This window comes from Xenopus tropicalis, chromosome 7, assembly GCF_000004195.4.
Source record: "Xenopus tropicalis strain Nigerian chromosome 7, UCB_Xtro_10.0, whole genome shotgun sequence".
Taxonomy (NCBI): domain Eukaryota; kingdom Metazoa; phylum Chordata; class Amphibia; order Anura; family Pipidae; genus Xenopus; species Xenopus tropicalis.
In genome coordinates, this window is record NC_030683.2 from 93,835,495 (window position 1) to 93,860,785 (window position 25,291).

Here is a 25,291-nt window from a genome sequence, read left to right on the forward strand (position 1 = left end):
GGATGGCAGCAACATCTAAGAAGTCCTGAATTGAAAGTGAAAGTAACTCTCTGCCCCACCTCTATGCCTAAGGAAATATATGACTGACAGCTGGGATTTTTAAATGCTTTTGTAATGGGTATAGATGTGGTTATAAAAAAATGATTTTGGGTTACGTTTAATTTGAAAAGGGCTTTTATTATACAGCTTTTTATGTCTGGGTGACGAGTCCACTTTATGCTTTCCCGTGCCTGTCAGCTTCTAATGGCTCTCCCTCCCCATTACACATAGACAACGGAGCTGAGCTTGTCACACGCCGGCTGAAAGCAGAAGGGGCATTGCAGGTTTGTGATTGGGCATATTTATTCACGTGGGAGGCATTTAAATTAAAACCCGGAAAAGGGGAACAAACATGGCTGCTGCGTGGGTCTGTAATTCGTGCTACCATAATTATAAAGCAAAAAAAACTTTGCAGATTTAGTTTATAAGGAATTTAAAGCTGATAAAAATTAAAACACAACAGCAGGTGTAAAAAAAATTTTTAAGTGGCTGTCAGTATCACTTTAAAGGAACAATAACACCAAAAAATGTAGATATTTGAAAGAAATTAAATATATATATATTATAATGTACTGCTGCCCTCCACAGGTAAAAGTTTTGTGTTTGCTTCAGAAACATTACTAGAGTTTATATAAACCCTGGTGTGTAGCCATGGGGGCAGCCATTCAAAAGAAGAAAAGGCACAGGTTATATAGCTGCTAACAGATAAACCCTGTAGAATACAATGGTGTCTTATCTGTTATCTGCCTGTGCCTTTTCTCCTTTTTTCCAGCTTGAATGGCTGCCCCCATGGCTACACAGCAGCTTATTTATATAAACTATAGTAGTGTTCCTGAAGCAAACACCCCAGTTTTACTAGTGCAGGGCAACAGTACGTTATGTTTCAATTACTTTAAAACACTTAAATTTTTTGGTGTTACTGTTCCTTTAATGTTGTCTCCAGTGATAATAAATATGCCCCATCATGTGCACAAATAAAATGCATGTGATTATTGTCAAATATTTATCTATTTAAAATGCATCTTCAGAGATGTTTCTCACATTATGTACACATTGTATTTATGAACACTGGTGGTGTTGCCTAAAGCAACCAATCAGATCTTTGCATTCTAACATGTAGGTGACTATTCAAATCTAATTGCTGATGTGATGTGATGTTTGTCTCCTATGTTAATAAATACTCCCATGATGTACACAAATAAATTGCATGTGATTATTATCAAATATGTATTTATTTAAAATGTATCTTCGGAGACATTTCTCACATTATGTAAACATTATGTATACAAATAAAATGCATGTGATTTTCATCAAACATGTAACAATTGTAGCATTTCTGTATAAATTCATCTGGTCATTTAACATTGAGTTAATAAGGCTCTCCTAGGAAGGCTTTGGTGACAGACCTGATTGACTACCTAAGCGAGTTACAATGGATACAGGTTATTGCAAGCCTGATGAAGAAAAGCACAAACATTACCATGATGATGATTTTGATCACAAAGGATTTCTGGACACATTCTGGTGTGATGAAAAATATGAGTTGATACATGAAAGCTTGGAATTTCCTCTGAAAAAACTTCATGAGATATTCTCATCAGGTCAGAATGAAATGGTTACATGTTGATTTAATTGGTTAAAGGGGCAACTTCTACACCACCCACAATACTACTTTTAAAGTAAAACAGATAATGTCAGGAAAAATGCTGTTGGGATTTAGGGCACAGGGCAATTTCACAGGTCTTGCCTATTAACTCTGATGTTTCAGAGCTACTATAGCAACTTTCTCAGATGGGAAAAAACCCAAAATGCCAAACCTCCATTTTCATTTTAAGGTTGGTGTTAAAGGACAAAGAAACTGCCAATCTGTTTTATATAGATATATACCTAGAAGTGCTGCCATCTTCTGGCCCTTCTCAGTGGTGCATTGCTGATTCTACTTTACTGCAAATACGCACCTCTACTGGATAGCTGCATGGTGCTTCCAGCCAAGAGAATTATAGTTCCGACCCCCAAGGTACTTTTTCATCCAAGTCAAAATGAGTTGACCTCATTGATTTTAATAGCAATCACTTGGACTGGCGGGTGCATTCACAAGTCAGGCAACTAAATAAAAAAAAACATTCAACATTTTTGTTCAATAATAACCTGGGCCACAAGTGCAGGCGTTTCCTGGCATGCCCATGGAGTTATTACAGCAATCAAGTATTGTACCATATGTTTCCTAAAAATCTACCCAGTATTTTTTAAAAAAAAAAAATGTTAACTAAAATTTAAGCCATCTTTAACTTTTTACTTTTGCTTATTGCAGAATATGTTAAAGGAAACACAGTGCTTGATTTTATTGGGGGCAGCAATATATAATCTGATAACCGCAGCCAATGTCTTCAAAGAGATATATGTGGCAGAATTCACAGACAACGGCATCAAGGAATTTGAGAGGTGGCTTAACAAGGAACCAGGAGTTTCAGATTGGTCCTGTGCAACAAAATTTGTTGCTGAATTAGAAGTCAAAAGGTAGAAAATGTCTGTTTCTACTTCTGTTTACCATATGAATGCATGTTAGCCCTTTCCTGTCTTTCATGTACGTTAGCACAGTGCTTTACAGGTGCTTGGTTTCAGGCCCCATCTGAGGCTCAGTATTTGATCATCTCCTGTGAACACTGTTGTATCATCCATTTAGAAATATTGCCATGCATATTTAAACAGACAATAACTGTTTATCACAAATCTCACCATAGCTCACCTTCAAGCTGGGCTCCTTGGAGTATTTAGCAAAGTCAATAGAATACCTACCCGATTCTACCCTAATCTCACCCAAACTGGCCTTCAGCCAGGCGCCCACATTGGTGTGAGTATACATGAAAATGCTATTGGCTGCCCAGCACTGATTGCAATACATTTTTCAGGAAAGCTCTGTGAAGCAATCATAAGCACCTAATCAAAATGTATGGTCTGGTTGCTTCAGTGTACAGTGTAAAGTGGATTGTGTTACTTCTTTCAGTTGCACTCAGTACCACTGCCTTTGTCCAGCCCTGTTCTAAATTCTGTGCAAGTGTATCTGTTGATGCAAGGGCCCAGGAGTGCAGGTGTCATAATGACCCAGGCTTCAAAATGATGCCTGCACATGATACTTTGGGGTGCGAGTGTGCTGCGTCTATTGATACAGGCAGGGTTTCCTTGCATCAGTTGATGCACTTGCACAAAATTAAAAAAAAAAAGAGGCTGGACGAAGGCAAAGTGACTGAGAACTATACTGGCCTGCAAAGAGGGGCTTAGGATGCAAGTAACTTAATGAGTGTCAAAAATTTGATAACAGGTAGAGCACTCCAACATTGTGTGGATTTTTATGGTCAAAAGGCACCTTGACAGTTCATCATCATCATCATTATTATTATTATATATTTATAATCTTTCCATTAGTTTTGCTGTATAATAGTATTATAGAGGATTATTATAACATTATCTCACTGTTGGTATATCACTTATGCAATAAAAGGAATAATGTGGCTGCAGTTATATTATACATGCATTTGTTTCTCTAACTGCCCAGCCTTAACTCCTAACTGGGGCTAACCTACTACATTTTTTTTGCAGTTAACATCACAGATGTGCTATTGCTCATAAATATTATATACTCAACTAAAATTTCTGAAGTCAGCTACAGCTATTGGTAACAAAGGACTCTTAGCATCCTCTAAATGTGAAAGGAATAGGTTTCCTCAAATCTTATGAACTGCATGAAAGTCCATGGCTGTCTTGTATACAGGTTACCTGGCTTCAAACAGTTTCTGTTTCTTCATCAAATAATTCAGCTAAAATATGGGAGGTAATTATACACTCCTTACTGAGCATTGATATTTATATCATATGACTATATTGTTACACACTGTAATACAAAATGTGTACATATAAACTACATGTGATACAGAGTAGCTGGTACTTTTTGTTTATAAAAGATTCCATAACTGCTTCTAAATGGCAGAAGAATCCCTAGTGGTACAGTACTGAACTACAGAATATACCAACTACTAATATGTTGTGAGTCTATAAGATTATTGAAGGTTTTGTTGAAAATGCAGTATGGTTGTAAATGCAGTAGTCTGACCATGATATCAAAATATAATTTGGTTTTATGTAATTTCAGAGATGGGTGGCAGGAAAAAGAAGACAAAATAAGAAGAGCCATCAAGAAAGTTGTAAAATGGGACATTTGTGACAAACGTCCAGTTCCAAAAGAATTACCACAAGTGGATTGTGTAATCAGCCTTTGGATTCTAAATATAATAAGTAAAACCAAGGCTGAATTCAAGATCAATCTAAAAAGTTTGGTGTCCCAGTTAAAAACTGGGGGTTATTTAATTTTTTTTGCAGTCATAAATATGACTTATTATAGGGTGGGTGAGCAAAAGTTCTTTGTTCTGCCAACTGATGAAAATTTTTTAAGGGAGGCTGCCAGAGAAGCAGGGCTAGTCATTCAGAAGTTTGAATCGCTGCTGAGATCAAAGTCCAGCACTTTGGTGGATTATGATAAAGTGGCTTTTCTGTTAGCGCGCAAGGAAAAGGATGACTGATTTCCTTATTTATAAATCTGCAAGAAATAATTCTTCCTGGAAATAGATCAGGTATTGTCAGGCAAGCTGATATACTCCATATAGCACAGAACCCACAAATGCATTTAATGTTGGCAAATAACATATTTGAAGTAAAAATAAATTCTTGCAATATCTGCATTTGTCTATGCTCATGATTTTTTTAGTATTTGTGTTTATCTAATCATAATTAGCCGAATATATCCATGATTCACATCTTTTGGGTATAAAGAGAGAAATACAGAATACAAACTTTTTCTGTACAATGAAAGCTATTGTCATGGGCGGTTTATATATATATATATAACAGTTCAAACGGTAGGCACTCACGAAAATTAAGTCATCCGATGCCTGGGTGCAGGCCTCCAAAATCTCATGCTAGATAAATGCACAAACGGGCTGCTTCGCTCAGTACTTATGAAAAAATGAATATAATTTATTTAAAGTACAACTTGACTCATATATATAAATATACATAGGTGCACTTGTGGAGAAGTGCTCCACTACGGTCAGGGCTGTGCTTAAATTTATGCAGCACAGATGGATCCCACCTCAGCCTTTTAATTTGCTAGAGCATGAGTGGATGGTAGTCCAAGCCTCCATAAGTGATCATAGGACCGCATATTATTAATTATAGAGGGCACTTACACCAGGGGGCTCCCAATTATTGACCCCTTGGGCAGTAAGCCCTGCCAACAAGTAGAAAGGGGCCAGTAACATAATTGCAGGCCGACACATGTACTAGGATTTGCACCCATTGTGTTAGCAGCAGCAGTTCACAGCATCTCTGTGTAAACGCACCCCAGACCCCCTGGTAGTTATACTAATGAATAGTGCCCCAATAACAAAAATGCCTTACACATGCATGTTCAAGCCCCTGATCTGCCCTGGTCATGCCCAGTTATTCAAAAACTCCTCCCACTTACATGCAAGTTCCATTTCTTCAATACCCATGAATCGCACATTCCTGACTCTCGGGATCCACCTATGGCATAGGGCCCCTGATTAACCCCCAGGACCCCCCAATGGTGGCCCTGATGGTAGTAAAACCATTAGTCCTTATGCCTTGTAGAGGCGGGATCCTAGGTTTGGTTCCAACAATGACCCTATCTACAATGAGTTTGTATGTTCTCCCAGTGCTTGTGTGGGTTTTCTCAGGTCACCTTACACACTCCAAAAATATAATAAATAAGAGGCTCCAGCCTTGGAAGGTGTTTTACCTCTGTGATGACACAGGTAAATTGGGCTGGGAAATGTGGGCTAGGTGTCAGAAATCAGTACTGTTCAGCAAAAAGCGGGACAGTTGGGAGGTATGCTATATTAACCATTACTATATAAATGTTTTTTTCATTTGTCAGCATGGAATACACGTTTACAAATGTTATCAGGATAGTTGAACTACAAGTCGCACAATGTGCACATTTGTAGTTTGTATAAAAATAGTTGCACAACTTATCTATATGAATGGTCATTATTACAATTCATACTGGTTAGCATTTGTTCTAACGAGTATGTTTAGTGTATAAAGCTTTTTGTTGTACATTACTATGGAATATGTTGATGCTTTATAAATACTTGTCTTAAAAAAATACATATGTCTACATAGAACACAAACACGTTTATGTAACCTCTGTTTTGCCTCAATAACTACCTTCCCCAATTAGTACCAGTAGAACATGGGTTACACTAGACTCTCTCACCCAGAGAGGAATCTCACTTCACCTCTGCGACACCCCGTAGTGCCCTGGATCACCACAGGGAATTCTTTTATCTATTTTGGCCATTCAAACTCCAAAGTAGATGGATCTGATCAATTCCATCTTGAATGTTGGGACCAGCAACACCTGATTGAGAGTCTTCAAATTCAACATGACCTGAAACTGATTGCTGCATTTTTTTTAAGGGATAGGTGGGAATAAGTTCCCCAAAACAAGGTCAGTATCAGATCACTGACCCATCCTCAAGCTAAAGGGAATCTTTCCTGGGTTTGTGGGAAGCAGCTCCTTACAGTACAGCTCTAAAATCTTTAGGGAGGCACAGAGCTATTGTATTTATTTAAAAATGTATTTAAAATGTTCTTCACATTATGTACACAAATAAAATGCATGTGATTATCATCAAATATATTTATATTTATTGAAAAATGTATCTTTGGAGACATTTTCTCATATTATGTACCAAATAAAATCAATGTGATTATTATGAAATATTTATTTAAAATGTATCTTCTAAACATTTCTCACATTAAGCAATTATGTTTAAATCTAATTGTTGATTGGTTGCTATGGGCAGCACCAGCGGTAATGTTGTCTCCAATGATAATAAATATGCCCCATCTTGTGCACACATAAAATGCATGTGATTATTATTAAATATGTGTTTATTCAAAAATATATCTTTGGGGACATTTTCTCATATTATGTATGAAATAAAATGTATCTGATTATTATGAAATATGTATTTATCTAAAATGTTTCTTATGAGACATTTCTCACATTAAGTACACAAATAAAATGCATGTGATTATTTTCAAATATTTATTTATTTAAAATGTATCTTCAGTGACATTTCTCACATTATGCACACATTGTATTTATGAACACTGGGGATGTTGCCTAAAGCAACCATAGTTACATAGTTACATTGGGTTGAAAAAAGACCAGAGCTGATCAAGTTCAACCCTTCCAAGTAAACCCAGCACACACAACCCACACCTACCAATCTATACACTCACATACATAAACTATATATACAACCACTAATACTAACTGTAGATATTAGTATCACAATAGCCTTGGATACTATGCTTGTTCAAGAACTCATCCAGGCCTCTCTTAAAGGCATTAACAGAATCTGCCATCACAACATCACTAGGAAGGGCATTCCCCAACCTCACTGCCCTCACTGCCCTCACCGTGAAAAACCACCTACGCTGCTTCAAATGGAAGCTCCGTTCCTCTAATCTAAAGGGGTGACCTCTGGTGCGTTGATCGCTTTTATGGGAAAACACAACACCTCCTATCTGCCTATAATCCCCTCTAATGTACTTGTACAGAAAATTATGTCCCCTCGCAAGCGCCTCTTTTACAGGGAAAACAACCCCAACCTCGACAATCTAACTGCATAGCTTAACCCTTTAAGTGCCAGCAGAATTTGACATTTCGGTTCCCCTCAGTGCCAGACGTTTTGTAAACATTCTGTGCTCTCTCAATTTAGGGGCTTTTACTGGGGGCAGGGTTAAGTTTAGGTAGGCAAACTATATATTGTTTTTTTCAGGAGAACCTGAGCTTTCCAAATCTGCCTGAGTTTTTATGTATTTCCACTTCTGGAACAAGATTTAGAGCTTGAAATACAAAAAAAAAAAGAAAAAAATGCTATTTTTCATGATATAGGGATTTATACCAGAAATATTTTATTTTAGGGACAAAAATTCAACTGATTTGGAAAGCCTCATGTCTCCCGAATGTGCCAATACCTGATATGTATAGTTTATTGAGATTTCTGACTTCTATAGATCAAAAACTCCCAGCAGTAAATTACTAAATTTTCAAAGCATTACAGCAGAATACGGCATACTTTACATTCCAAAGCCAAAAATCCTGGAACATTAGGTTTACCCCAGGAAACCATACATTTTTGAAAAGTACACATTCTGACGAATCCGAAATGGGTAACTATGTCTTCTAACTCCTAAGTACCAAACGGCAATGCTTTACTGAATTGAGCATTTTCTATAAAAAATTATGAAAATTCTAAAAAATCGCCTCAAATCTTCCACTTTCAAGCATCATATCTCCCACATAACATTAGGTACCAAGACAATACATCCTAAATATGAAAGCCAAGGGTCCACTGAACAGTTTGATGCCCATTGTGCATAGGATCACCGATGTATCTGGCATTTAGAAACCCCAAAAGAAAGTTAGTACATACAAATTGCCCTGGAGATCTCTTTAGCTACTGAAAATTCAACACATTTACTGCATTTTCTGTGGGGTAGTTTTGGAAAGTACACATTCGGACGAATTCAAAATTGGTACCCATGTCTTTCTACTCCAAACTACAGAGTCGCAATGCTTTCCCAAAATTGCCAGTTTTGATGAAATACCTAAAAATCACATCAAATCTTCCACTTTCAAGCACCTTATCTCCCACATAACATTAGGTACCAAGAAAACACACCCTAAATATGAAAGCCAAGGGTCCGCTGAACAGTTTGATGCCCATTGTGCATAGGATCACCGATGTATCTGGCATTTAGAGACCCCATAAGGAAGTTAGTGCATAGAAATTGCCCCAGAGGTCTCTTTAGCTCATGAAAATTTAACACGTTTACTGCATTTTCTGTGGGATAAAAACACAAAACAATACATTGACCCCCCAAAACCATATATTTTTGGAAAGTACACATTCGGGCGAATTCAAAATTGGTACCTATGTCTTTCTACTCCAAACTACAGAGTCGCAATGCTTTCCCAAAATTGCCAGTTTTGGTGAAATACCTGAAAATCACATCAAATCTTCCACTTTCAAGCACCTTATCTCCCACATAACATTAGGTACCAAGAAAACACACCCTAAATATGAAAGCCAAGGGTCCGCTGAACAGTTTGATGCCCATTGTGCATAGGATCACCACTGTATCTGGCATTTAGAGACCCCATAAGGAAGTTAGTGCATAGAAATTGCCCCGGAGATCTCTTTAGCTACTGAAAATTCAACACATTTACTGCATTTTCTGTGGGGTAAAAACACAAAAAAATACATTGACCCCCCAAAACCATATATTTTTGGAAAGAACACATTCGGGTGAATTCAAAATTGGTACCCATGTCTTTCTACTCCAAACTACAGAGTCGCAATGCTTTCCCAAAATTGCAAGTTTTGGTAAAATACCTGATAATCACATCAAATCTTCCACTTTCAAGCACCTTATCTCCCACATAACATTAGGTACCAAGAAAACACACCCTAAATATGAAAGCCAAGAGTCCACTGAACAGTTTGATGCCCATTGTGCATAGGATCACCGATGTATCTGGCATTTAGAGACCCCAAAAGAAAGTTAGTGCATACAAAGTGTATACGCTGCAATATAAGCTACCGGCATGTGCATTATGTGCTATAAGACCCCCTAACAGTAAGGAGACCCTAGAAAACTATACATTTTCCGAAAGTACACATTCTGACAAAACAAAAATGGGTAAATACATCTTTCTACAGCAAACTACCAAACTACAAAGCTATGCTAAACAGAACGTTTTTTTTTACATTTCTGAAAATCGTCACAAAGCTTGCATTTTTCCACACTATGTACCCCCACATTTTGTAACGTATCAACATAAAACATTCTAAATGTGAACACCAGGGGTTTACTGAACAGTTTGATGCCCTATATGCATAGATTTACCAAACTACAGGGGCACCCAAATAAAAATAGTGCATATGAATTTTCACATAATACGCTCCGGCGCGTGCAAATTTTGCACCCGGTATGTGTATTATGTGCCATAAGACCCCCTAACAGTATGGACACCCTAGAAAACCATATATTTTCTGAAAGTACACATTCTGACAAAACAAAAATAGGTAAATACAACTTTCTACTGCAAACTACCAAACTACAAAGCTATGCTAAACAGAACGTTTTTTATGGCATTTCTGAAAATCGTCACAAAGCTTGCATTTTAGCTCATAATGTACCCCCACATTTTGTAATGTATCAACATAAAACTTTCTAAATATGAATGCCAGGGGCCTACTGAACAGTTTGATGCCCTATATGCATATATTGGCCAAACTGCGTGCCGTACAGGGGCACCCAAATAAAAATAGTGCATATGAATTTTCACATAAGACACTCCGGCTCATGCAATTTTTGCACCCAGTATGTGTATTATGTGGCATAAGACCCCCTAACAGTACCGAGACCCTAGAAAACCATACATTTTCCGAAAGTACACATTCCGACAAAACAAAAATGGGCAAATACAACTTTCTACTGCAAACTACCAAACTACAAAGCTATGCTAAACAGAACGGTTTTATGTGACATTTCTGAAAATCGGCACAAAGCTTGCATGTTGCCCCATTATGTACCCCACGTTTAGTAATGTACCAACATAAAACACTCTAAGTATGAACGCCAGGGGTCTACTGAACAGTTTGATGCCCAATATGCATAGATTTACAAAACTATGTGTGGTACACAGGATGCCAAATTGAAATACAGCAGACAAAATATCCATGTGCAAAGGCAAGTAATAAAAAAAAATGTGAAATTCAATATAATTGATAAAAATAAAAAAAATCAAATTTTTTTTTTTGCCTAATAATATCTGTGGTCAGAATAACAGTTTGAGTATTTTGGCTTGGCCAAATAGGTTTTACAGACAAAGGCAAGCGAACAACAACTATGCATAACTGAAAATGTAATGAAATGGCTAAAAATTCAATAAATCACCTAAAAATGCACCAAAATCACAGAAAATGTAGTAGAAACACCAAAATAATACACAAAAGGTATTGCGCAGTGCGGTTAGCGAATACGCTATCCGCAATGGCAATAAAACATTTTTTTCAGGCAAGAATAAAAACGATGCGATAAAAAAAAAAAAAAATTACATAAGTGTGTAAGTGAGTGTGTACACATGGTAAAATGTGTTTTGTGTGCATGTATGCAAGTAAGTGTGTCTAAGTGTTGTGAATGTTTGAAATCTCCCAACTCCCCTAAAATGTATGTGTTTGTGTGTAAATGTGAGTATAAGTGTGTATTAGTGTATTATTAGTGTATTATGTGTGTGTATGTGTGTTTTTGTGTGTATTTGCCACTTACTTGTGTAGGAGATCGTGTATCTGCAGGGAGACAGCAGCAGCAGCAGTCCGGCAGTGAGTAGGAGCAGCAGGAAGCAGGGGGGCCAGCAGAGGGGGGAGCAGAGAAAGGCAGAAGGCGATCGTGAAATCCAGGCATGGATTTCACGTGCCTGCCTTTTCTTATGGGGCCCCTGGGCGATCGCGCCCCAGGGGCCACTCGTTCCCCACCTCTGACTATTGTCTGGAGGCTGGGGAACAAGCAGGGAGCGAAGGAGCGGCTTGAAAAGCCGCTTCTCCGCTCCCAAATCCGGAAGTGCTGCAGGACGTAGAATCTACGTCCTGTGGCACTTAGGTCCTTTAGTACCCAGGACGTAGATTCTACATCCTGTGGCACTAAAAAGGTTACATCTTCCATCCCCTTTACCAGTTTAGTTGCAGTCTCTGCACTCTCCAGCTCATTAATATCCTTCTTAAGGACTGGAGCCCAAAACTGCACTGCATACTCAAGGTGATGCCTTACCATGGACCTATAAAGGGGCAAAATTATGTTCTCATCCCTTGAGTCAATGCCCTTTTTTATACAAGACAGCACTTTTATTTGCTTTAGTAGCCACAGAATGACACTGCCTGGAAACTTGTTATCTACAAAAAACCCCTAGATCCTTCTCTATTAAGGAAACCCCCAACAAACTACCATTCAGTAGATAGTTCGCATTTATATTATTTCTACCAAAATGCATAACTTTGCACTTGTCCACATTGAACCTCCTTTTCCAGTTTGCTGCCCAGTTTTCCAATTTTGTCAAATCGCTCTGCAAAGCGGCAGCATCCTGCATGGAACTTATAGTTTTGCACAATTTAGTGTCGTCAGCAAAAATAGAAACAGTACTGTCTATGCCCACCTCCAGGTCATTAATAAACAAGTTAAAAAGCAAAGGACCAAGGACTGACCCCTGCGGTACTCCACTTACAACACTGGTCCAATTGGAAAAGGTTCCATTTACCACCACTCTTTGTAATCTATCCTTCAGCCAGTTCTCTATCCAATTACAAATATTATGTTCTAGGCCAATATTTCTCAATTTGATCATTATCCTTCTATGAGGTACTGCAGGGATCCCCAACCTTTTCTACCCGTGAGCCACATTCAAATGCAAAAAGTGTTGGAGAGCAACACAAGCATGGAAATATGTCCTGGGGGTGCGAATAAGAGCTAAAATTGGCTATCTGGTTTCCCATATGCGGACTGGCAGCCTATAGGAGGCTCTGTTTGGCTTTACACTGGGTTTTATGCAACCAAAACTTGCCTTCAAGCCAGAATTTAAAAAATGAGCACCTACTTTGAGGCCATGGGGAGCAACATCCGTGGGGTTGGGGAGCAACATGTTGCTCATGAACCACTGGTTGGGGATCCCTGAGGTACTGTATCAAATGCTTTAGCAAAGTCCAAGTAGATGACATCAACTGCCATTCCAGCACTGAGGTTCCTGCTCACCTCCTCATAAAAGGCAACTAAATTAGTCTGGCAAGATCTGTTACGCATAAAACCATGCTGGCACAAACTTATAGTATTGTGAACTGCAATGTATTCAAGTACCCTATCCCTTATTACCCCTCCCAATATCTTTCCTACTACTGATGTCAGACTAACTGGCCTATAGTTTTCAGGCTGAGAACGGAATGCCTTTTTAAATAATGGCACCACATTAGCAATCCGCCAGTCTCTCGGCACCATGCCAAACCTCAACGAATCCTGAAAAATTAAGTGAAGAGGTTTGGCAATCACAGCGCTAAGCTCATTTAATACCCTGGGATGAATCCCATCCGGTCCTGGACCTTTGTTTACCTTTACATGTTCAAGTCTCTTTTGAATTCCCTCCTGAGTGACCCATGCATCGGTAACTATATTAGTAGAACTGGGCATATTAAAAGAGAAGCCTTCATTAGCTGGCTCCTCAGATGTATAGACATATGAAAAATAAGAGTTCAAAATTTCCGCTTTTTCCCTGTTCGCATCAACCAACTTACCCCCCCGTGATAATAAGGTTCCCACCCCTTCTTACTTCATTTTTTTTACTATTCACATAATTAAAAAATAATTTTGGATTCATTTTACTCCTAGCAGCAATATCCCTTTCCATTTCTATTTTAGCTTGCCTGATAGCTTTTTTGCATGCTTTATTTGCTTCCTTGTACCTGATGAAAATTTCTGCTGTCCCAGCTAACTTGAATGCTTTAAAAGCACGTTTTTTCTTACCAACCTCAACACTAAAACTTTTATTCAGCCATAAAGGTTTTGCTTTGCGATGCCTCTCCTTGCTTACAAGGGGAATATATCATTGTGTATACCTGCAAAGCAATGTTTTAAAGATGTTCCATTTTCCTTCTGTGTCTAACCCCATGAAAAGCCTTTCCCAGTTGACACATTGCAGAGATGCCCTTATACTGGCAAAGTCTGCACGTCTAAAATCAAGCGTTTTAGTTACTCCCTTATAGAGTTGTATAACCAATCAGATCTTTGCACTTGCTTTCTAACTTGTAGGTGACTGATCTAATTGCTGATTGATTGCTATGGGCAACATCACCTGTGATGTTTGTGTCCTATGTTAATAAATACCCCCATGATGTACACTAATAAAACGCATGTGATTATTATCAAATATGTATTTATTTAAAATGTATCTTTAGAGACATTTCTCACATTATGTAAACATTATGTATACAAATAAAATGCATGTGATTTTCATCAAACATGTAACAATTGTAGCATTTCTGTATAAATTCATGTGGTCATTTAACATTGAGTTAATAAGGCTCTCCTAGGAAGGCTTTGGTGACAGACCTGATTGACTACCTAAGCGAGTTACAATGGATACAGGTTATTGCAAGCCTGATGAAGAAAAGCACAAACATTACCATGATGATGATTTTGATCACAAAGGATTTATGGACAAATTCTGGTGTGATGAAAAATATGAGTTGATACATGAAAGCTTGCAATTTCCTCTGAAAAAACTTCATGAGATATTCTCATCAGGTCAGTATGTAATGGTTACATGTTGATTTAATTGGTTAAAGGGGCAACTTCTACACCACCCACAATACTACTTTTAAAGTAAAACAGATAATGTCAGGAAAAATGCTGTTGGGATTTAGGGCACAGGGCTTCAAGAGAATTATAGTTCTGACTCCCAAGGTACTTTCTCAGTCAAAATGCCTGGAGTTGCTCCTCATTGCTTTTAATAGCAATCACTTGGACTGGCGGGTGCATTCACAAGTCAGGAAAATATCACTAAAAAAAAAAAACAGTAAAATTTTTTTGTGCAATAATAACCTGGGCCACAAGTGCAGGTGTTTCCTGGCATACCCATGGAGTTATTACAGCAATCCAGCATTGTACTATATGTTTTTTCCTTAAAATCTACCCAGTATTTTTCAAATAAAAAATATTGTTAACTAAAATTTAAGCCATCTTTAACTTTTTACTTTTGCTTATTGCAGAATATGTTAAAGGAAACACAGTGCTTGATTTTACATTGGGGGCAGGAATATATAGTCTGATAACCGCAGCCAATGTCTTCAAAGAGATATATGTGGCAGAAGTCACAAACAACGGCATCAAGGAATTTGAGAGGTGGCTTAACAAGGAACCAGGAGTTTCAGATTGGTCCTGTGCAACAAAATTTGTTGCTGAATTAGAAGGCAAAAGGTAGAAAATGTCTGTTTCTACTTCTGTTTACCATATGAATGCATGTTAGCCCTTTCCAGTCTTTCATGTACATTAGCACAGTGCTTTACAGGTGCTTGGTTTCAGGCCCCATCTGAGGTTCAATATTTGATCATCTCCTGTGAACACTGATGTATCATCCATTTAGAAATATTTCCATGCATATTAAACTGAGAAGGAAAGGTAAAAACTCAGTAAGCTTTATCAGAAAAGTCTATGTAAATACAGCCATAAGCACTTACAGAAACACTGCACTGAGTTCCCTGTCAAAATATTTGCTGTGTCTGTTTTCCTCTGCAAGAGACACGCAGCTCTCTCCTCTCTCCCCTCTCCTGCACCCCCCTCCCTCAAGATTGATAAGAACTCACTCCCCCCCCTTAGGAATGTGAATCTGAGCCAATCAGCAGGAAGCTGAGTCATAGTCTTACTAACTGAGCATGTACACTTGGTCTCGGTGCAGGAGTGAGGCATTATGGGAACTTTATTTACACGACTGTTTGGCTTGGCTTCTGATCATCTGAACAGGAGAAATATGGGGAGACTTAAGGGCACTATTGAGAGAACTGAAGGTATGCCTGCAGCTTGAGATTAACTCTTTATTAGCCTTTCCTTCTCTTTTAACCTTTTTACTGGCCACGATGTATGGCGTACGGCGTTGCAGTAAAAGGCTTTATCTGTCAACAATGTGTACTGCACGCTATGGATCCTACCTCTGACCACTTTTAAAATCAAAGTTGACGCGTTTCGCGCTCATGTGCTTCTTCACGCGCATATAGTGAACACATAAAAAGGGTTAATACCCCAAGTGTGTTTGGAGAAGCTGGGTATAATAGGAATGGTGAGCCCCCAGGGGAAGAGCAGTCCAGGAAGAAGCGCATGAGTGCGAAACGCGTCGACTTTGATTTTAAAAGTGGTCAGAGGTAGGATCCGTAGCAAGAGACTAAGCTCTAGCGGTGACATCACAGAAGGAACGGTGCGAAGCCGGCAGCATGGAGTCCGTGCCTCTCTCCACCAAAATTTTTTTAAGTAAGTTCCCGGCCGGGACTTGGGGGGTTGTTTTTTGAGAAGAAGCTCCTTAGGAGGCTCCCACCCTATTTTCTACTAATAGCGATAAAAATTGGCACATCATAGTGTGCCTTAAAAGCCAAGTGCCTCTTTTTCATATATTGGGGCTCGTGCAATCTCGTGGGCATTGGCGCACAACTCTAGTGTATATACCATTTAATAGCAGCGATAACTATTAGTACACTATAGTATGTCCTAAAAGCTTTATTTTCTTTTGCTGAGGGTCTCCATTTCATGATTAGGGTTTTGGGTAATCCCGTGGGTATTGGTGTACATTTTATTGCATACAGTATTGAGTTTGGAGAACCTCTTTACTTAATGGATGTCTGGAATTTATTTTTATATAATGGATTAAGAACATGACTCAAATTGATTGAGGAATATACTGGCTACAATACTCCTCATTGGCTCAAAAAATGTTTTAATAAAACATCTCTCGCTTTATCACTAATTGGTTATAGTACTAATTTTGTACATACCTTCTCTTACATAATTTTGTAAATACCTTCTCCTACATAATGTGTAAAATGGAAAACATGCACTTTATTCTTATTGTATGAATTATATATCACTGTGGTTATATGAATATGAAATAAAAACAAATTGTTTGATTTTATCACGAGTAATATTTCATGAGCGCCAACTCTTTGGGGTTAATATTAGAATCACTATACAAATTAGGTAGAGGAAGGCAGCTCAAAGGCACATGTTGTTATAGACCACTCACAAGATAATTGATATAGTTAAGTGGCTTTTTTTTTTTCCCTATTGTTCACATAATTATCGTTTTTTTCACATTTGTTTTCTCACGGTATTGAAATTTATTGCATTTGACACTGACATTGCTTCAGGAGCGTGGATAAAGTTTGCACATAAACCTATACATATTGGGCATCAAAATGTTCAGTGGACCCCTGGCGTTCAAATTCAGGGTGTTTTATTTGGTTACTTTATGACCTATTTCACAAATTTTGATAGTTTGGAGTAGACAGACAATTGTGCCTACTCTGGATTCCCCAGAATCTGTTCTTTCCAGGAATGTGTAATTTCTGGGATAAACCTTCTGTTAGTGGAATTTTTGTCCTTGAAATCTAAAGTATGCAGCTTTTTTTACCTATACAAGTGAGAAATCTTCATAAAACTATATATATTTGGTATTGGCATGTTCAGGAGACATGGGAATTTCCAAATCAGTTGTATTTTTGTGCATTAAATAATTTTTGTTTCTGGTGTGTGTGTTTATATTATGGAAAATATGATTTTTCATTTTTTATACATTTAGAAGCCTATATCTTGTTAGAGAATTGGAATTCTACCATATTTTGAAAGCTTAGGCTGTCCTGAAAAAAACAATATATTGTTTTCCTGGGTAAACTAAAAGTCCCCCCGAGGAAAGGCCCCTAAAGTGAAACAGTGCAAAATGTTTAAAAACTGTCTGGCAGTACAAGTTCCGCTTTGACCAAAACTGCTGGCAGTAAAAGGGTTAAACAGGCAATAACTGTTTATCACAAATCTCACCAAAGCTCACCTTCAAGCTGAGTTCCTTGGAGTATTTAGCAAAGTAAACAGACATTATCCCCCTGAATCTCACCCAAACTGGCCTTCAGGTTGGCATCCACATTGGTGTGAGTATACATGAAAATACTATTGGCTGGCCAGCACTGATTGCAATAATTTTTTTAGGAAACCCTTGTGAAGCAATCATAAGCACCTAATCAAAATGTATGGCCCTGTGGCTTCAGTGTAAAGTGCAATTTTGTACATTTGCCCACAATGTACAGTTTTTTCCTATAATTCTGGTGTAATCGCATCCACAAGGGCATGTTGCATCGAATGCAATTTATGCCATTGCATTGGATTAACTTCTTTCAGTTGCACTCAATGAAACTGCCTTTGTCCAGTCCTGTTCTAAATTCTGTGCATTTGCATCTGTTGATGCAAGGGACCCCTGGAGCGCAAGCATCATAATGACCCTTGCGTCAAAATGATGCCTACGCACGATACTTAGGGGTGCAAGTATGCTGCATCTATTAATGCAGGCAGCTGTTGGAACACTGAAACTACTGCCACCATTAAAGGTGGTGGTAGCTCCAGGGTTTCCTTGCATCAATAGATGCACTTGCACAAAATTCAAAACAGGAGGCTGGACGAAGGCAAAGTGACTGAGAACTATACTGGCATGGCAAGAGAGGCTTAGGATGCAAGTACCTTAATTAGTGTCAAAAATTTGTGCAACCACTGCACCAAATGTTGTGCAACCACAAGTGCTTTTTCATTACGACTTTCATCTTTGAGGTGGCCCTTCTCCTTTACTCAATAAGGAACTTAGCAGAAAGAAGTTATATCCAACCAATCACCCCATCTGTATTAGTGATTTTGGAGTTTTGTAAGTGTTGCTTTGACACCAGGCAGGTGGGTCTGTTTAGCACCTGACACCTGAAAAAGTACTGGGATAACAGGTAGAGCACTCCAACATTGTGTGGATTTTTATGGTCAAAAGGAACTGTCATCCCCAGGCAATATTGTCCTGGCATTGTAAAGGGTTAAACCTGGCAGCATTTGCTTTGTGTCCACAAGACACCCTTAATTAATCCAATACACACTATTAACATTGGGTCGCAGGCTCCCACAGAGACCCCTAATTAAATATGCAACCAGGGACTGTGGGAAGGTGACAACTTCAGCAGAGTGAGCAGACAATGGGAGGCCAGCCATTTGGGGGGCAGGAAACCTGAGGCTATTGGTTTCTTTGATCTGTTGATCAAAGAAAGTCAGTTGTGGACCTAGAACTGCAGGGGGGAACAGCATACAGAAAATATGGATTATAGAAAGGGATCCATATCTCCTTTGCTTTAAGGTTCACATCCTCATAAATCACATATTGTTTATAAGGAGGCCCCATGCTTCCCAATGATACCAAACAGGGACTTCCTACACCCACCAGTTAGGAGGGATAGTTTCTGGGGGACTGGGACATGAGACACCCCTCATGTTTGGTATCATTTTGATCACCCACATATGGGTCAAAACAAGCCCCTACTTTCATAATAATATTGGGTACTGCAAGTACCAATATTATATGACAAGAAACTGGCATGAGAAGTGCAACTCTTTACAGGGGGGGTCATGTAACATAGTAACATAGTAACATAGTAAGTTGGGTTGAAAAAAGACATACTTCCATCAAGTTCAACCATAATGCCTATATATAACCTGCCTAACTACTAGTTGATCCAGAGGAAGGCAAAAAACCCCATCTGAAGCCACTCTAATTTGCCACAGAGGGGAAAAAAATTCCTTCCTGACTCCAAGATGGCAATCGGACCAGTCCCTGGATCAACTAGTACTAAGAGCTATCTCCCATAACCCTGTATTCCCTCACTTGCTAAGAATCCATCCAACCCCTTCTTAAAGTTATATAATGTATCAGCCAGCACGACTGATTCGGGGAGGGAATTCCAGAACTTCACAGCTCTCACTGTAAAAAATCCTTTCAGAATGTTTAAATGGAACCTCCCTTCTTCTAAACGGAGTGGGTGCCCTCGTGTCCGTTGGAAGGACCTACTGGTAAATAAAACATTAGAAAGGTTATTATATGATCCCTTTATATATTTATACATAGTTATCATGTCACCTCTTAAGCGCCTCTTCTCCAGTGTAAACAGACCCAACTTGGCCAGTCTTTCTTCATAACTGAGACTTTCCATACCCTTTACCAACTTAGTTGCCCTTCTCTGGACCCTCTCTAACTCAATAATGTCCCGTTTGAGCACTGGAGACCAAAACTGAACAGCATATTCTAGATGGGGCCTTACCAGCGCTCTGTAAAGGGGAAGAATAACCCCCTCCTCCCGTGAATCTATACCCCTTTTAATACAGCTCAATATCCTGTTTGCCCTTGCAGCTGCTGCCTGGCATTGCTTGCTACAGCCAAGTTTATTATCTACAAGGACTCCAAGGTCCTTCTCCATTATGGATTTGCCTAGTGCAGTTCCATTAAGGGTATACGGGGCTTGCATATTTTTACATCCCAGGTGCATGACCTTACATTTATCCACATTAAATCTCATCTGCCACTTAGCTGCCCAGATTGCCAGTTGGTCAAGATCCTGCTGCAGGGATGTCACATCCTGGATAGAATTGACTGGTCTGCAGAGTTTTGTGTCATCTGCAAACACTGATACATTACTCATAATACCCTCCCCTAAGTCATTTATGAACAAGTTAAACAAAAGTGGACCCAGTACAGAACCCTGAGGGACCCCACTGAGAACCTTATTCCAAGTAAAGAATGTGCCATTAACAACCACCCTCTGTACCCGATCCTGTAGCCAGTTTTCTATCCATGTGCAAACGACTTCACTAAGACCAATAGACCTTAGCTTAGAAAGCAGTCGTTTGTGGGGAACGGTATCAAATGCTTTGGCAAAATCCAAATAGATTATATCTACTGCATCCCCACTGTGATAAGTTCCTGGCTACTCCCTCCTCATGCATACGGTAATAAGGGAGGGGCCCAGCGGGACATAAAAAGCACACAGGCCCAGTTATTCTTCAGCTCATGTTTTGAGGTTCCAAGTTCTGTTGGAGTGTGAGCTGAGACTTTGAATCTCTTGCCTCAGAGATAACTCGGTAACGTACTTAGGGTTTCTCTGTGTTTTTATTTCCTTTTATTTTATTCACTGTTTGTATGTATATGTCTCTTTTTGTAAAACCTTTTTAAATGCACTCTTTACCTTTGTAATATTAAATATAAAATATAATAAGTTCTGTCCTTAGGCTCTATATAGATCCCCACGTACCTTGTTTACATGTGAATTAACTGCTTGGCTGTGTGTGTATTGAGTAGGGGGGCAAGTTCTATGTAAAGGCTAATTAACCAGTTGATTGCTAGCAGGAGAGTGGGTTTGACTGTAATATTAACCCTGTGGTTGCTAGTGTGCTTGTGGAATTAGTTTAAAGTTAACCCTAACTACAGTAAGAAAGCTTGTGTGATATATTTGTGTATTAGGTTTCTATCGCCTGTTAATGATAGATGGTGGCAGCGCATAGTTATTTGGGGTGGTGGTGTGTTTGGGGGTGCTTGATGTTAGCCTAACCTGTGTGAAAGGTGACTGAGTGTAACCCCTTGTTGCCTCGTCCCCGTGTCATACACGTCTGAGAGTGGCGTGTTCCTGACAGGAACCTTGACAGTTCATTATCATAATCATTATTATATATTTATAATCTTTCCATTAGTTTTGCTGTATAATACTATTATAGAGGATGATTTTAACATTATCTCACTGTTGGTATATCACTTATGCAATAAAAGGAATATTTTTTAATTATTAACAACACAGATGTGCTATTGCTCATAAATTATATACTCAACTAAAAGTTCTAAAGTCAGCTACAGCTATTGGTAACAAAGGACTCTTAGCATCCTCTGAATGTAAAAGGAAGCTGCAGTTCACATATTCCCATGGTTCTTAAAGGGATTTTGTCATGGAAAAACATGTTTTTTTTCACAAAACACATCAGTTAATAACACTCCTCCAGAACCTGAGAGAACCTTTTAAGGCTGAGCATCCCTAATTTAATAGGTTTAATCAAATCTTATGAACTGTGTGAAAGTCCATGGCTGTCTTGTATACAGGTTACCTGGCTTCAAACAGTTTCTGTTTCTTCATCAAATAATTCTGCTAAAATATGGGAGGTAATTATACACTTATTACTGAGCATTGATATTTATATCATTTGACTATATTGTTACACACTGTAATACAAAATGTGTACATATAAAATATATGTGATACAGAGTAGCTGGCACTTTTTGTTTATAAAAGATTCCATAACTGCTTCTAAATGGCAGAAGAATCCCTAGTGGTACAGTGCTGAACTACAGAATATACCAACTACTAGTATGTTGTGAGTCTATAAGGTTATTGAAGGTTTTGTTGAAAATGCAGTATGGTTGTAAATGCAGTATGGTTGTAAATGCAGTAGTCTGACCATGATATCAAAATATAATTTGGTTTTATGTAATTTCAGAGATGGGTGGCAGGAAAAAGAAGACAAGATAAGAAGAGCCATCAAGAAAGTTGTAAAATGGGACATTTGTGGCAGACGTCCAGTTCCAAAAGAATTACCACAAGTGGATTGTGTAATCAGCCTTTGGATTCTAAATATAATAAGTAAAACCAAGGCTGAATTCAAGATCAATCTAAAAAGTTTGGTGTCCCAGTTAAAAACTGGGGGTTATTTAATGTTTTTTGCAGTCATAAATATGACTTATTATATATTTGGTGGGCATAAGTTCTTTGTTCTGGCAACTGATGAAAATTTTTTAAGGGAGGCTGCCAGAGAAGCAGGGCTAGTCATTCAGAAGTTTGAATTGCAGCTGAGCTCAAAGTGCACCACTTTGGTGGATTATGATAAAGTGGCTTTTCTGTTAGCGCGCAAGGAAAAGGATGACTGATATCCTAATTTATAAATCTGCAAGAAATAAGGCTTCCTGGAAGTAGATCAGTTATTGTCAGGCAAGCTGATATACTCCATATAGCACAGAACCCACAAATTCATTTAATGTTGGCAAATAACATATCTGAAGTAAAAATAAATTCTTGCAATATCTGCATTTGTCTATGCTCATGATTTTTTTAGTACAGGTATGGGACCCGTTATTCAGAATGCTTGGGACCTGGGGTTTTCTGGATAAGGGGTCTTTCCGTAATTCAGATCTCCTACCTTAAGTTTGCTAAAAAAAAAATAAAAAAAATTAAACAGTAATTAAACCTACTAGGATTGTTTTGGCTCCAGTAAGGATTAATTAAATCTTAGTTGGGATCAAGTACAAGGTACTGTTTTATTATTACAGAGAAAAGGGAAATAAATTTTAAAAATGTGAATTATTTGATTAAAGTGAAGTCTATGGGAGATGGCCTTTCCGTAATTCGGAACTTTCTGGATAATGGGTTTCTGGATAAGGGATCCAATACATGTATGTGGGTTTATCTAATCATAATTAGCCAAATACATCCATGATCCACATCTTTTGGGTATATAGAGATAAATACAGAATACAAACTTTTTCTGTACAATGAAAGCTATTGGCATGGGTGGTTTATATATATATATATATATATATATATATATATATATATATATATATATATATATAACTATAACAGTAGGCACTCACTAAAATTAAGTCATCTGATGCCTGGGTGCAGTCCTCCAAAATCTCGAGGTAGATAAATGCACAAACAAGCTGCTTCCTTCGGGTCTTATGAAAAAATTATATTAATAGTACACCTTGACACCTGACTACGGTCAGGGCTGTGCTGAAATGTATGCAGCACAGACAGATCCCACCTCTGCCAGTTAATTTGCTAGAGCATTAGTAAATCTACATGGTGGATGGTAGTCCAAGCCTCCATAAGTGATCATAGGGCCCCGTGCTACTAACTATAGAGGGCACTTACTCCAGGGGGCTCCCAGTTATTGACCCCTTGGGCAGTAAGCCCTGCCAACAAGTAGGAAGGGGCCAGTAACATAATTGCAGGCCTGGGTGCAAAATCTGCAGGCCGACACCTGTACTAGGATTTGCACCCATTGTGTTAGCAGCAGCAGTTCACAGCATCTCTGTGTAATCGCACCCCAGACTCCCTGGTAGTTATACTAATAACAAAAATGCCTTACACATGCATGTTCAAGCCCCTGATCTGCCCTGGTCATGCCCAGTTATGTAAATACTCCACCCACTTATATGTAAGTTCCATTTCTTCAATACCCATGAATGGCAAATTCCTGACTTTCCAGACCCACCTATGGCACAGGGCCTCTGATTAACCCCCAGTACCCCCCAATGGTGGCCCTGATGGTAGTACAACGATTAGACCTTATGCCTTTAAGCTTTTTGTTGTACATTACTATAGAATATGTTGATTCTTTATAAATACTTGTCATAAAAAATATATACGTCTACATAGAACACACACGTTTAACCTCTATTTCGCCTCAATAACTACCTTCCCCAACTAGTTCTCATAGACCATGGGTTACACTGGACTCTCTCACCCAGAACAGAATGGTGAAGTGAGGAATCTCACTTCACCTCTGCGACACCCCGTAGTGCCCTGGATCACCACAGGGAATTCATTTATCTTTATTCCCTATCCACTGGGGCAATATGGCCTGAGAGAGATACCTCCAAATCTGCCTCTCCTATATTAGAGCTCAGAATTACTCTTTCTAGCTCAACCCTACCTGCTAGCCAATAGCATATATATTCAAATAAACTTACCTTCATAACGTTAAATCATGTCATTATTACCGAGATTTTCGTCTCCTGGACTGGAACATAGCAGTGGGCACCAGAGAGTTAATCCCCCATGCCGTGAGGAAGGTACAGGAAATGACAAAATATAAAAAGACTTACCCTTCCCAATGCACCCATCTTAACTGACTAAGGACAATACCTAAGGGTGGTAAGCCCACTGCTATGCTATGTTCCAGTCCTGAAAACAAAAGTCTTGGTAACTATGACATGATTTTTCATTTTCCTGTTCCTTCCACATGGCAGTGGGCACCAAAGGGACTTAAAAAGCTTATACACAGAGAGAGACGCAAAATGATCATTTATTAGAAGTAGCCTCAGACAGAATAGAATGCCTGAAGTTAGCCAAATCATAAGCAAAACTAACATATTATGTTTGGAGATGGTACCCAATGAAGACCAGGTGGATGCTCTGCAGATTTCCTCTGGAGAAACCTGGGCACAGAAGGCCCAGAATGCTACTATCCCTCTAGTAGAATGAGTTTTAGGAACAGGAATAGATGCTGTCTGTAATGAGTAGGCCATATGCATACATTCCTTGATCCATCTAACGATGGTACTCTTCGAGGCCTTAAACCCTGGGTTGCTGCCTGCAAAGGTAAAATGTAGCTTATCTTGTCCAGGTAAGTTTTAAGACATCTGACCACATCTAGGGTGTGAAGTTTCTCCTCTTGTTGATTCTTTGGAACTGGGTAAAAATAGGAATACAAGTTCTTGACTGTTCTTGAACTTTGG

General features: G+C 38.7%; 1 protein-coding gene across 2 annotated transcripts; it reads left to right on the plus strand.

Moving 5' to 3' along the window:
- The first annotated feature begins 1,392 nt into the window (after window positions 1–1,392).
- On the plus strand, window positions 1,393–23,016 carry LOC100494680 (nicotinamide N-methyltransferase-like). Of its 2 annotated transcripts, none has more exons than XM_031906249.1 (3): window positions 1,393–1,640; window positions 14,946–15,153; window positions 22,270–23,016. In XM_031906249.1, exons 1-3 carry the CDS (start codon window positions 1,472–1,474, stop codon window positions 22,694–22,696), a joined length of 804 nt encoding a protein of 267 aa, XP_031762109.1. In that variant the 5' UTR covers window positions 1,393–1,471; the 3' UTR covers window positions 22,697–23,016. The 2 variants fall into 2 exon arrangements, with proteins under 2 accessions (XP_031762109.1, XP_031762110.1); XM_031906250.1 differs by lacking the exons at window positions 14,946–15,153; window positions 22,270–23,016 and adding exons at window positions 2,351–2,556; window positions 4,187–4,769 and having other exon boundaries at window positions 1,551–1,640.
- The last annotated feature ends 2,275 nt before the right edge of the window (window positions 23,017–25,291 follow it).